This window comes from Rhinatrema bivittatum, chromosome 2 (genome assembly GCF_901001135.1).
Source record: "Rhinatrema bivittatum chromosome 2, aRhiBiv1.1, whole genome shotgun sequence".
Taxonomy (NCBI): domain Eukaryota; kingdom Metazoa; phylum Chordata; class Amphibia; order Gymnophiona; family Rhinatrematidae; genus Rhinatrema; species Rhinatrema bivittatum.
In genome coordinates, this window is record NC_042616.1 from 640,523,928 (window position 1) to 640,539,117 (window position 15,190).

Sequence of the window (15,190 nt, forward strand, 5' to 3'; positions counted from 1 at the left end):
CATACCGCTGCATGGTTGCTCCCTTTCTCTCACACACACCCTTATATACAGGCTCCCTCTCTCACAAATAAGCAACCTCACTCTTTCATGTATACAAGCTCCCAATCTCACACACACACATTCCTTCACAATCTCCTCACAAAAGACTCCCTCTCTGGCATGCACACGCACACACACCCTCAACTCATGTTCTCTCTCAAACACCCACCCCCCATACACAAACTTGTCAAAACCTTTTTTAAATGCAGCTACACTAATAGTTTACACCATATTTTTTTTTTGTTCACTGTAAACCGATGCGATGTGCGAACGGTCATCGGTATAAAAGAAACGTTAAATAAATAAATAAATACATATTCTCTCAAATGAATTCCAGAGCTTGTGTTAAGAAAATATTTTTTTTACTCATTAGTTTTAAATGTTATCACCTAGTAACTTCATTGTGTGTCCTCCAGCCTTTACTATTTTGAAAGTGTAAAAAACTGATTAATATTTACTTGTTCCACTCCACTCATTTTATGGACCTCTACCATATCTCCACATCTTTTCAGTGCAATATATCTAGGATTGATGATAAAAACTTTGTATGACTGAAAAGGGATAATCAAGCTCATGCCTAGTCTAATGAGGCTGCTAATGTATTTGCAGTTTGGAGGTAGGTGGCCCCCAAAAGTTGCATTATATGCTTAAGTCTGGATTTTAAAAGACCTGTGTGCATAAAACCCAGGGTTTATGCATGTAGCTGGGCCTTGCGTGCGCTGTGTCAATTTTCAGAGGCCCAGGCACGAGTGTAAACCCTGATATGCACACAAGGGCCAGGCCTCTTCAAAGGGGTGGGACAGTGCCATTGTATGCTCTCCCACTGGCTGGCATGCGCAACTTTCTTCAGGGCAAGAGCAGAAGTAACAAACAAAAAAAAACAACCCCAAACTATAGCATTTAGGGGTTGGGGAGGAGGGAAGAGGAGAAGAGGGAGGGAGTTTAGGTAGGGGACGCAGGCATGTTCCCTCCCAGTCCGCTCAATTGGAGCAGACTAGGAGGGAACTGGGGAAGGCCCAAATGCATCGCTGCTCATAAACTGCAAAGGTTGACACCCCCCCCTTTTGTGCACGATTGTTATAAAAGCAGCGCATTCTTGCGCGCACGCCGGGAACTGCACGTGTATTTGAAAATCTACCCCTTATTGTCCAGTTCACTTTGATGGGAGAATACACTGTAAGATCAAGTGTCATGGACATCAGAAGGCAACAGCAGAACAATGCATTATCTTGTCATGCCAGATAATAAATTGCAAGATGATTAAAAAAAAAAAGTTACAGCAGTTTCCCCAATTCACTGCTGTTCAGGTCTCACAAAGCCTCTATGCCAGTTTTGAAAAGCAATTTTAATGCACTAGCCTTTCTGAATAGCTATTTGCCGCAGCCACCTTTCCAGCTTCAAATTTGGTGAATCAATCCTTGAATTAGTATTGGAGGTATGAGGATTTATAATAAAAACCTACATCACTAAGCAGAGAGAGAGTCAAACAAATTTCTGAACAGTTTATTTCTGGAACTTCTATAAGTTTGGCACAGTATTAGCAGATGTAGCCACATACAGGTTGTATAAAGATTTATTACACCAATCCTTACATTAACAGTTGAGTCAGTTTATATTTTATTAGCTGGTGGGTATCATTTAAAAAAAATGATTACATCTACACAGTGGGGAAAACACTTCCAGCTGTTTAAAGGAACGTTAAATCAATTGTCCTAGATCGTAAGCTGGGAGGTTTTATAACAGTCAGGAGAAGCAGTTCATCTAACATAGTGGTCTATGAACTATTGGGGTTTTCCCATTTTGCATTAGTACATCTGGACCTAAGATTGTAAGCTCCCATCAATTCTGCACCTCCTGAACATAAACACGTGGGTAAGGTGGTGGGGCAAGCACAGCTGTTGAGGAAATAAGAGGAAGAGGAAAACAGAATATTCAAAATGTCTGTAAATTGTACCTACAAATCATTTATTAAGAAATTGTGTGGCACGATCAAGCCATGGACTGTAAAAGCAAAATAGCTGTTGAGATAAGGAAGCACTGTAATTAAAAAGCATTACAATTTACATTGTACAAAAACACTTTCAAAAAGTGCTTATGAAATACAAATCTGGAACCAGCGTTACTGAATCTGTGGAACTAAATGAAGTGCTTTCTGCTAATGAGCCACATTCCAATATATTTCAAAGTTAAGATATTAGCTCCATTTGATTGTTAATATTTTAAAACTCATGGAAATAGAAAGTCATACTGGTGGTGGGGGTATGCTAGGCAGATCTGAGCAGAGGAGGAAACAGACAAGCATGAATGTCAAGCGGGAGATTCAATTGTGAATAGGAGAGCAATGAATGCTCTTTAATGGGTGGATACCATATTAAAATTGACTTGTAACATTCTTGTTTTCACATTTTGAAAAAGCAGCATCTTGTAAGAATTCTGGGCTTGGTTACCCTATCAGGCATGAACCTTAAGCCCTCTGCTGTGTGCTTCCAGCAAATATGGCTGATGTTAAACTGAAACAGACAACATTAAAAAAATAATAATAAAAACAAAACCTAACATTAAGACCTCGGGTACAGAACAATCTAAAACATACTAAAGACCTTTCAAAACACATTGAAATGTTTTCAGTGAACAATGCACTACCATGCTATCAGTCGATATAAATTAAATCCAACAGAACATGAAAATAAAAAAATAAAAAAAAATTAGATATGATGGCTTCCCTCACTTTCAATTAAAATGTTTAAATACATTGGGGTCCTGCTTTCTGTAAAGCCTTTACTTCAATTCAACTGTCTCCAAACATGCAAATTCTACTATAATTAATCCTCTTACAAAGAACCACAAATGTATTTAGTGTCAGGATTTGTTAATGCCCAATTCAACTTGGTAACCTTAATTTTATTATCAACTTAAAAAAAAAAATGGCACACTTTTCTGATTATGTGAAGAGCAAATTTAAAGTAGAGCATGCATTTTCCTGCTTTTAAAGTAAAGCAGGTTTTTACATTTTATTTGTATCATAATATTTAGTTTAAAGAATTTCCTTTTCAGATGCTGTTTATATTAGTCTATACTATTTTCCTCAATGCAAACAACTGACACTTGTTCTCAATGCAAATGTGACATTTCTATATCTCTCTGCTATGCACTATGCATGCAGTCATTCACCAACAGAGGGGGTTCAACTCATTTTGCTTTTCAGGCCTGGCTTTTGAGAGGATGTAAGCGTAAAACTCCCGGTTTCTGCACATAAATAGCCATTTGAAAATCCTTTCAGGGTCTGTTCCGCTCACGCTTTTTTGTGCGCACAATGTCGCAAGTGCTTTTACTCGCTTTGTAAGTAGGCATTTCTGTGGGGGTGGGGGAAAGGACAAAACACACATGCTTTCAATTTTCAGAAGTCTGCATATAATCTACATGCACACAGTCAGAGCCCGCTCCTGAGCAGGCCTGATGTGCGTGCGTGCAGCATGCCACACCCAGGATTTCTCAAAGTGGACTTGTGCACAGAAATCGGCTCTGAAAATTCAGGCTCAAGGTGGTGGGTAAAAAGTGCTAATGGTTGTAGAGGGGATACGGAGATTTAATTTGAACTAAAGATGCTAAATAAAAAAAAAAATACTGTTTACAGTTGAATAATGAAATAAAAAGTTTTGCTTTTTCAATGTACAAGTAAACGTTTCAGTGTTAGAACGTATGACTATAGCACAACAGAAAAAAAACCCAAGACGCAGAATCAAAAGAAAGGAACTCCAGTAGTAAAGAACCTCTCTGCATGCTTCTTTTGAGCAAAAGCAGAACACCAACCCCAACCTAAAGAGACTGCCAAATGGGTTGGGAGTCCAGACTGAAATGTACAGGCCATGTAGTCTCATCATTTGTTCACATTGCAAAATGTTTTCGGTAACAGGAAGGTTTCACCACAAAGGGCAAGTTATAAGTTGTGCTGATCATCAGCAGTGTTAGGGGTATGGAGGTCAGTCACAGGGAGTGCTGAGGAAGTCAGTCCCCGAGAGGTCTGCAGTGGGTGATGGTAGAGAGGACTCAAAGATGGGGGGGGGGGGGGGGGAGGCAGTTTAGAGAAAAGAGTGCTGCAGGTAGAGGTCTCACTAGGAGGCAGATCACAGGGAGTGCTCGATAGAACTAAGTGGGGTTCAGATTCTGTTTTTCCTCAGGGACTTGCCATAAAATGTTGAGCCTTGCAATTTCCTCCCTTTTGAAGCTATCATCTCTCATATTATTGGAGTTCAAATATATTTTAATAAGTGTTTCTTTACTTCCATGTATAAATATTTACAAAGTATAAAAATATATACTGTTACCAGAAATGTTAAACAATTACATTTTTACATGTACTCTGATTATAACTGGCCTGCAAAAATCTTATCTTGCTGCTCACAGACCCATCAATTATTTTTTGACTTTTCGGGGTAATGGACGTTAGTCAAATGATTCCATCCAAAAGCAAAAGGAATGCACCTCCAAAACCACAGCCATTACACTGAAAGTAGTTATGCTCTTTTATTAATTCCTCCAGTTTTCAGTTGGCTGTGTCATACAGTAAGTTTTATTAGGAGATAATTTGATATGAATTATTTCAAACAGAGTGAATTTAATGCTTTTGCATGCTAAAAATGGCAAAACCTGAAGTGGCACCAAATGTACCAAGAACAGTCTCTTACAGGTTTTATATTTGGACAAAAGTCAATAAAATAAGTGAAGCAAAACAACTCAACCTTACTATACAGATAGTACAGACTCGTCAGTAGCAGCACTTGGAAATAATTAGCACCTCTGGGAAAGACAGAAGAATGTGGCCATAGGTGGTGAGCAACAACCTTAAGCCATTTGCCTCAGTCAAATTGTTTCTCTCCCCAATGTTATTTCTTAGTGGCCAACTGCTGTCATTCCCAACATGCACTCAAAGATGCCTGAGTGTCGGATAAGACAGAAGTGCAAAACAGACCCCCAGCAAACAGACATAAGCCCATTGGAAATTAAGCAATACCAAAAGGGAAAATAAGTCACTCTCTGAAATGATCCTGTATTTCCACGTTAGGGTTCTGATGTACCTCAAACCCAGCCAATGGCATCACTGTCTCCTGAAATCTATATTCTAGGCTCTATACAGCAAATCAGACATGAAATACGTTTCCAAGTACACCAGAACAGACTGACACAGAAGCTTTAACTCTGAAGCTGGAAGAAAGTCTGGGGACTTTGAGTCTTCAATGTCATCTAAGCTCTTCAAACACTGATAAAATTAGGTAAAAAGGAAATCTTGCCAAATATACATATATTTTTCAAAGACAATTTTAACAGGGGATTTCCGTAGATAAACACATTTACAGACAGAAATTCATCCTTTAAAAGTTGCCCCAGACCAGGGAAAATGGATGGCAGCTGGTGGAAGTACACCTAGGGCTGCCATTTTGAAATGCCCACATCTGCTTCTTCCTCATTCTCATCACCTACTTTTGTGTCTGCAAATTATGCAGGCAAAAGCCCCACGCGGCCAATGAATTTCGAAAAGAAAAAAAAAAACCCTACAGCGAGCTCTTTTCAAAAGCTGCTTGCAGACCTTCAAGTACCAAACTAAGCGGGAGGGATGGAAATCACCCTCTTAAGAGATTGATAAACATGTTGGCTTATTTGAAATCTTTTTCTTTTCCTCCCTTCCACTGTATTACTGATTCTGTGCGTTAAAAGTGCTTCTAGCGTGGTTTCCAGACTTTTTTACATTTCTTTTGTGTTTCCAGTCACAAAAGTCCTTTGACATCAGTGAGGGCTCAGTGCCGGAGGGAGGTCATTGCATGAACGCCTGCTGTTTTGCCTATATATTCTGACACTTCCCTGTCACTCTGAAAATGCACTATTATCATGCTCACTCCTCACAAGTAGACATGGTCACTAAAATGACAGATGCTACCAAAAGCTCACAATGAAATGCCCCAAACAGAAACAGAAGTGCTCGTACACACTTGCTTGCATTGGCACTGCTTCCTGATCAGCCATGCGGGGCAAACACTCCTGAGAGAGACATTTGGGAAAATCTCCAGGAAGGGACAGAGAGAAGGTGAGTACAGATCCCAGGGCTTGGAAACAAAGCAGTAATAATTTAAATATATATATATATATATATATATATATATATATATATATATATATATAAATATGACTAACACATACACCAGCAGAAAACAATTTCTATTAATATATGAAGCACAACAAAAAAATGTGTAGATTGCTTTCTTTTTAAAGGGGAAAAACTCAGACTAGCAAATATTTAAAAATGCAAACATTCAGGACTTCATACTCTTGGAAAGGGCTTGGTCCACCATATGTTCTCCAGTTTGTCACATCTCCTTTAATGTTTGTAACTTATTCATGAGAACTGTACAACCAGGTTTGCAGGGCTATAGGTCTCTGTGCCTTTCTTCTGAATTTTATGATAGTAGACAAGCAAGAATCCTGGCTATTCATGGGCTCTACATAGGCAAAGTATATATCATCCTAATTTTTGCATTCTCCAGTGTCTAAGGCGGGTTTATCGCAATTAACCTAAAACTTGTTAGCAACAAATATTTGAATCTTCTACTATGAAGTAGGTAAATATGTTTAATAGCTGTTAACTATTAGATTCTATAAGCAGTAGGCATGTCCTGGCAACAGGGCTCTAAAAACACAGAATATGACAGATAAGGGTCACCATCCTTTATGCCCAAACTGTCTCCTGTTACATTCTGCTTACCCCATACCACCACTAAATTTAGAGGAAGATGCAAATATGCAAAAATAATGCTGCCTAGCCCTGGTCTTAAAAAAAAAACCAAACAAACCTTAAAAAGGAGACAAAAGAAAACCTGAACTATAAGCTGGAACACCTTGGAAGGCAGCCCTTCTGAATTTACAAAGCTCCTTATAAGAGAGAGTTTAAACTTCTCTAGAAATTTAAAAAAAAAAAAACAAAAAACCCAACACGAAGCAGCAAGCTACAGTGAGACAGGTGTACATGCCAAGTAAAGGAGTGGAACAGAGGAGAACAAAGTGTGTCATTTCCTTAGAAGCAAGGACAGATTTTCTTAACTCACCTAGTAAAGTGGCCAAAGAAAGAACTGCAAAGAAATATGATGGAGCTGGGGTGACAGGAAGGCATTACCAGACATCAGCAACTTCTGAAAGAACAATCCCCCAAGGCAATTTCGCCAAGCAGTACCAAAATGTGCAGAGAGTCATTTTTAACTGGTAAACTAAGAAGCTGGAATGTGAGAGTCATGGTGCAGGCAACACAAAGATCTCAATCCGATTCGCAGCTGGAGGCGTCTCACAGAAGGGCACTGGAAATCATAGGTTTGCCTGCCTAGAAGCTGCAGCACCACTTCAGGGAAAAAGGGACAGCATGCCGGAGAACAGAAGCACATCCCATCATGCACACAAAATGGCCGCCAGAAAGCTAGACACACAGGGCTAGCTGTTGGAGATCAGTTATGGCAACTGAAAATAACTCCACACAGAATCAGAGCATCAAATCTCGAATACTACTTACTATAGAACAGAAATTTTTTGAGAACACTGATTAATAAAGTATTTTCAAGAGAAATTTTTCAAATTTGAAAAGGAAATGGTATCAGGTTTTAACATGCTTGCAATTTTTTGATCTACAAGCTCTTGCCCACAATAGGCTTCAGCCAGTAGAATAAAGACAAGCACCTGAGCTTGTGTCATTACCTTTTCCAAAATAATTTTTCTTTAATCTTTATTTCAAAATCTGTATTCCTGATTATTGTAAAACTATTTTACTTATCTTTCTATTCTTTATAATCTGCTCCTTCCACACCATTTTTAGAGAGCTGAGCAGAGCCAGGAAAGGCCGATGAGCTAAGGAGTTTGTGAGGGTATCCCTGATGAAGGCATCGTTGGATGTCAAAACATTGCCACTGTTGGGAGAGCGTTTTTTTGAAGTAATGAGATACAGCAACATTCTTGCGAGACCTAAAAATAGAAAGTTAGGAACAGCAAACAAAACAGGCAACAGTATTTCTAAGGCATTGATGAGGGAAAAAAAAAATAAGTGTGTAGCTCAGTCCTGGAAAAAAAACAGTATTGACAACTGAAATCTAGAAGAGAAATAGGTCTTAAAAATATTCCTCTTTCCTTTAAAAACACAGTAATTTTCTGCTCTTGGGAACTAATTACTACATCTGACCCACTGTGTAAGGTGGTAAATACCACAGAAGGCAGCAGCAACAGTCTCCAGTGCGCCCCCTGCCACAGGACTCTAGAGCGGGGGTAGGCAAACTTTTTTTTTTCCTTGGGGCTGTATATTTGTGGCCATTGCCTGCTCCAGAGGCCTGCCTGCTCCAGAGGCCTGGAGGAAAGAGAAGATGCTTCCTCACCCCGCCAGCACCTGGAGCAGACAAGAACTCTCAACTCGCTATACAGACACAAACCAGAAATTTCCTCTGCCATATCCTCTCTCTCCCAGTTTTCTCTTGGGGGCGGGGCATGGGGGAGACACCCCCCCCCCCCAGTACCTGAAGAAGGCAAGAGCTTCCAGCCGATTCCATGCTCACAACAGTCACAAATTTCCACCTCTGCTGGCTACTTGGAAGAGCTGGGAGGATGCATTTGAGTACTGCCCTCCTCCATCTCTTGGCATGGGTAAAAGTGCATGCGCTGTAAACTGTGATACGTACTCGTAACTCGCATTAAACAAGGGTGCAGAGACATATCGATTGTACTTTTAAATCTCTATGCAGGTGCAAAGTACAAGGATTCTTTGCACTCACTGGCCCTCATTCTCAAAAGGAAAACGCTGCGAGGAGAGAGGAGGAATAGCCTAGTGGTTAGAGCAGTGTGCTACGACCCAGAAGAACCAGGGTTCAAGTCCCGCTGTCACTCCTTGTGACCTTGGGCAAGTCACTTTACCCTCCATTGCCTCAGGTACAAACTTAGATTGTAAGCCTTCTGAGGATAGGGAAATACCTGTATTCCAGTAGGGAAATACCTACTGAAATACAGTACCTGAATGTAAACCGATGTGATATCTCAAACTTAACAGTCCTCTGGGCACCCCAGCCATCAGCATTATTTCCCTCGTGATGTTTCTCTCCCCTCCCGCTTCCTTCCAATAAAAGGTTAATATTATCCTAGCAAGGAGAGGAGAATTTGCAGCAGAGGTTAGATCTGGCAGAAGAGCCCTGACCCTGGGGTGCAAGCAGCCAGGGCACCCAGGCAATACCTGGGCCTCCTTTAAGAGCTGCAGCGGGAGGAGAAAGTGAGCTGCCAAATCCCTCCACTTTACTCTCTTTATTGCTAAAAAGCTTCTAACACTATTCAAAGTACGCAGTGCTGTGCAAAAACATACTAGATTGTAAGCTCCATATAGGGCAAAAGAAACTTGGGGAATTTCAGTTAAGACAATGGTTAAAAATGAATTAGGCTGCAAGCAGGACAATCGTGGTCAAGATTTAAAAACAAACAGTCTCGAAAAGGTGTGTTTTTAGATGTGATTTAAATAAGGCAAAAAGAGGGAACATGACACCAGCTCAGGAAGTCTATTCCAAGCATATGCTGCAGCCAGGTGGAAAGCACAGAATTGCTGGCAGAGAAGAAGGGAATAGATAAGCGTGACTTGCCTGATGAGCGGAGTGCATGAGGAGCGGTGTAGAAAGCGAAGACAGGACAGGTAGTGAAGAGCTGCAGAGTGAAGGCTTTTGTAAGTAAGAGGAGCTTGAGCTGTATATAGGAACAGATAGAGCGCCAATGTAGTGACTAGTGAAAAAGGATTATATGGATGTAGCAACTTTGGTGAAAGATAAGTCATGCAGCTGAATTTTGGGTAGATTGTAGTGGAGGGAGATGGCTCACTAGGAGACCTCTTGGGAGCAGATTACAATAGTGTAGGCGAGAGGTGATGAGAGAGTAGATCAGACCTCTGGTAGTGTGTTCAGAAAAGAAGGGACGGATTTTGGAGATTTTAGAGAGAAAGAAACGGCACATTTTAGCAGGTTTTGGATATATATGGAGGAGGAGGAGGAGAGAAAGAGGGGAGTTGAAGACTCCAAGGTTATGGGCTGAGGGGACTCGGAGGATTACAGCATTTATGCACAGAAACAGAGAAGGAAGGAAGAGGGAACATGAACTAGGAGCTCTATATCTTGGCCATATTGAGTTTAAGGTGGTGGTGGGACATTCAGGCAGCAATATCAGACAAGCAGGCCGAGATCTTGGACTAGACTCCTGATGTAGAGAGGAAAATCTGGAAATCAGCAGCATAAAGATGGTATTGAAGCCATGAGAGGAAACTGCAGCACCAAGAGAATGTGTATACAGAAAGACGAGAAGAGGGCCAGGACAGAACCCTGAAGCATATCAATTGATAGTGGAAAGGCAGTAGAGGACAACTCACAAGAGAAAACACTAAATGAGTGATAGAGATAAGATAACCAAGAAAGGATATAGTTCTGAAATCCAAGTGAGGACACAGTATCAAGGAATATGTGGTGATCAGCAGTGTCAAAAGCAGCAGATAGCAAGTTCATGGAGAATAAGAGTTGAGTAAAACCTTTTGGTTTTAGCAATAAACAGGTCATTGAAGACCTTGGCAAGGGCTGTTTCTGTGGAATGTAGAGGACGAAAAACAGAAGATCAAGAATGGCCCTAGATGAAAAAGTCAAGACAGTGGCGGTGATTAGCACATTCAAGTAATTTGATAGCAAAGGGGGAAGATGGAGATTGCATGATAGTTGGAAAGACAGGTACAGTCCAGGGGCGGCATTTTTGAGGAGTGGTGTGGTCACAGCATGTTTGAAGGCAACAGGAACAGAAGCAATGGAAAGTGACAGACTGAGGATGTGAGATGGAAGGGATGACTGCAGTGGAAGAACTGGGGTCAGGGAACAAGTAGTGAGTTTAGAGGAGGAGAGAAGAATGGCAGTTTCCTCCACTGTGACTTCAGAAAAAGAGGACAGAGTAGCGGAGGCCTGGGGAAGTGTAGAGGAAAGAAATGGGGAAGAGGTGACCTGGTTGAGAACACTAATTTTGTGAATCTTGTTATGGAAGTAGATAGCCTGGGCAGAGTAGTGAAGGATGTTTGAGGAAGGAATGGAGTGTGGCAAAGAGATGGTGAGCATTTGATACAAGAGAGAGCTTGTTAGATGGACATAGTAGCCTTGTTTGGTAAGTGCAACAGCAGCCTGAAAGGAAGTCTACATGGGTATGGGATTTTAGCAAGAGTTATTTTGCACAGGAACACAGAAAGGAATTCTAGGGGTGAGCCAAGGCTGGGATTTGGTGTGCTTACAGGATAGGTACAGAGATGGGCAAGAGTGTCTAAAAGCAGAGGAAAATACAGTGTAAGAAGAAACTGCTTCGTCAACTGACAATGCAGTAATTGAAAGGAGAGATGAAACATTATTGGAGAGGATACAAGGGTTGACAGCATGGAGATTCCTAAGCTATTGGTGGAGACGGAACAAGGCTATGAGACTGTGGTTTACTGTCAAAGTTATCCAATGATGCTCTGAGATAGGAAGAATTGAGTTGGAGAAATCTGAGAGAAAGCTGTTGGAGGAAAGGACTAGGTCAAGGCACTGGCTATGCTTGTGAATAGGAACAGTACACATTGGAGTTGGAGATCAAATGAGGTGCTTAAGGAAAGGAGTTTTGAGGCATAAATCAGTGGGTTCATCGATATTCCTGATGACTTTACCCTCCCATAAGGGAAAAGGAAGAAGGATAAAGGAAGAAAGAAAGCCAGGAATCAAAGTCAGTGGGAAAGGAGGGGGATTTATCAGGGAGTCAGTGAATGACAGCTACCCAGAGAAGTACTATGGTGTTTCTAAAAGTGGCCAAGCCAGGTCACAGGTACCTGGCAGGATCCCAAAGGGTAGACAGATTCCATGTTGCTTATCTCAAGGATAAACAGTGAATTTCTGCAACTCTACCTTAATAATGGTTAATGGACATTTCCTCCAGGAACTTGTCCAAACTTTTTTTTTTTTTTTTTTTTTTTTACACGCAGTTACACCAAGACCTTTCACAACATCCTCTACAATGAATTCCAGAGCTTAATTATACATTGAGTAAAAAAAATATTTTCTCTAATTAGTTTTATATGTACAACTTAGTAACTTCATTGTGTGACATCCTAGTCTTGTATTTACTGAAAGAGTAAACTGCATTATGTTTACTCATTAAACTTATTTTATAGACCTCTATCATATCTTCCATCATCAGTCTTCTCCAAGCTGAAGAGTCCTAACCTCTTTAGCCTTTCTTCATAGGGAAATTGTTCCATCCCCTTTATCATTTTGGTCACCCTTCTCTGTACCTTTTCTAATTCTGCTATATCTTTGAGATATGGTGATAACTGCATAGAATATTCAAGATGGAGGTCTCACCATGGAGCGATATACAGGCATTATGATATTCCCTGATTTATTCTCCATTTGTTTCCTAATATTCAATAGCATTCTATTTGCTTTCTTGGCTGTTGCTGCACACTGTGCATAAGATTTCAACGTATCAACGAAGCCCAATCCTTTTCCTGAATGGTGACTCCAAATGTGGAACTTTGCATTATGTAGCTATAATTTGAGTTACTCTTCCTTAAGTAAATCACTTTGCATTTGTCTACATTAAATTTCGTTTGCCTTTTGAATGCCCAGTTTCCCAGTTTTGTAAGATCGTTTTGCAATTTCTCACAATCCGCTTGTGATTTAACAACTCTGAATAATTGTGTGCCATTGGAAAGAGAGTGGGATTGAGATGGAAGAAGGGGTTGAAGGCAGCAGTCCAAAACCAAAACTACCACCACCGGGGCCTACAGTGTGAAGTGTATGGAAGAAAAGAGCCAGGATTGGGACAGAAATCCTTGGCTGAAAGGAGAAGCAGGAAAATATATTGGAAGTGAGGTAGAGGTGTGAGGACAGCAACAAGGATGAGATGCTGTCAGGGATAATGGAGATGGCTGAATGAAAGGAAGAAAAAAAAAAAAAACCAAACTTTGAAACTTAAGAGCAGTGGCTAGTAGTGATGGCCAGCTTCTCAGAGAGCTTGGGATGGGAGCAGGTCAGTCCCAGATATGGACTGTGGTGACTTCCTCCGGAGATGACCACCGAGGTGACTGGGAGAAGTATTCAGATAGGTTTCAGCCTCTCCAGTACCACCTCAACCTTTGCTGCAACCTCTTCGCCCAGCCTAACACTTGCCCCAACTTGCATCCAAATATAAAAAAAAAAAAAATGTAATAAAATGTTCTCCTAGTGTCTATACCCTTTGTATTTGTGTTCCCATGTGTGTGTTAAGTGGGAAAAATGTTTTCCTGTGCAAGAAGAGACTGAAAGATGTTTTACTTCTCCTTTAGGGAGACATGAAGCTCTCCAGGCAAGTGAGCCTGCTGCAGTCAGACGCATGAGATTGGACTGCTCCATAGCTTGCACAGGGATTTTTCAGGAAGAAATCCAACTCTGAGTCAGAATGTCACCTGAGTAACCAAAAAAGGAGGTTTAAATGGGTGGAAGTGCTCACTTTGCCACCACCAGGGTAGCATAGGGGTGTTTTAACTGGCATCTGCTAGCTCCTACCTGACTTGAATCTGCTCCTAAATATCCAGGGAAAGGAAAAAAAAAAAAAACAGAATGGAAAGAAATATCAATTTATCAAAATGACACAAGGAAACATCTCTCTGCTTTTGAAAAACAAAAAAAACACAACATAAGTTCAGACAGAATATAGTTAATTGAATAAACCAATGCAAAAAGATCAGCGAACTCACCAAAACAAATATTTCATATCTGCCTTCTGAAAATATGTGGTTAAGTAAAAAAAAAAAAAAGTACCAATTTATCCAATGCACATTTTCTTATTTCTACAGTTTCTGTTTGAGGGTAAAAAGTCACAAGGCATAATTTTCAATTGAGTTAGTGATGCAGTAACAAGAAAATCAAAGAAATCAAGTCATTCTACTCAACTTCTGGAAGAACCTCCTTTCAGCTCTGCTGTTTAAGAACTTTTAAGATGCATGTGAAAACAAAACAGCTACCAATAACTCCAAAGCACTGAAGCATAGATCTCTATTGCTTTTTCTTCGTTTTCATCCAGTCACACATACAGATAGCTTGAACCTAAGACCACATACATGGGGGAAAACAGTCTTAAAATAAAAATGTTCACCACATTAGTTTGTTCTCAGCTGCTGCTATATAAACCATATTCGTCCAAAACGTGTGCTGGACTGCCTCGTGCATCGTCTTTCCCAGACTAGGTCCATGCCTTGCTCCCTAGGCTGATCAGAGGGCTTCAAAAAAAGGGGAAAATCGTACTTTGTTACTGGCTCTACTTGTCCAACGACTTCAAGTCTGGGAGCTTATCCCTCAGTTTTAAAGCCAGAGCACTGTGGTCCATGCCAATGCTTGCTAGTATTCCCCCGTCGTTACCATCTGAGCCGGTGTAGATAATCTCTTCTCCTCTCAGAGTTGTCATGTGTCCTCCCAGAGCATGCAGCAAAGCATTGCCTGCACATATATCCCACTTCTTGATGTATGTCGTATGCATATAGACATCAGCTTGTTCTTGCTTATCATCAGTAACATCTAGCAGAGACAAGACTTTATAGCCTGCAGGATAAGAAAGGTAAAGCTTGTATTACTTGTTCCAGAACAGGGCACAATAAAAGTTAAATAGATCATTTAAACAACAAGCCAATACCACTGTCAGCGATATTATAAAAAAAAAAAAAAAAAAATCAAAAGACTGTTTGCTGCACCAGCAATGGATAAAAGATTCTTGGATTTAATTCAAGAAGGGACAAAAATGTTAAGAGGGAAAGTATTTATATAATACAAATAAGCAGTTCAGCAGTTTAAGAACCTGAAGTTACAGTTACATGTGTGAAATACACCCCAGCACTCTCATATTATTGTTAAACTGTTGCCACAAATGTAACAAATTGGAAAGTGCATATTAGAAGCATGGCCCAAAGGCACATTTCTCTTCCTCACAAGTCAAAGTCAGCATGGGGGAATTGACAGTAAAAGTTGACAAGCAATTGTAGTTTTGTACCAATTCAAACCTCAATTACAATTCCTCTACAAATGAGAAATTACTATTTACGTGATACTTTTCTTTTCTTTAATGAAGACAG

General features: G+C 40.4%; 1 protein-coding gene across 1 annotated transcript in view; it reads right to left on the reverse strand.

Moving 5' to 3' along the window:
• Positions 1 to 12,035: 12,035 nt before the first annotated feature.
• Positions 12,036 to 15,190, reverse strand: part of IMPAD1 (inositol monophosphatase domain containing 1) — an 83,198-nt gene continuing 80,043 nt past the window's right edge. The window contains exon 5 of the mRNA XM_029591316.1: positions 12,036 to 14,663. Within this exon, the coding sequence (XP_029447176.1) occupies positions 14,383 to 14,663 (281 nt within the window). The 3' untranslated portion in view covers positions 12,036 to 14,382. The remainder of the gene's footprint in view (positions 14,664 to 15,190) is intronic.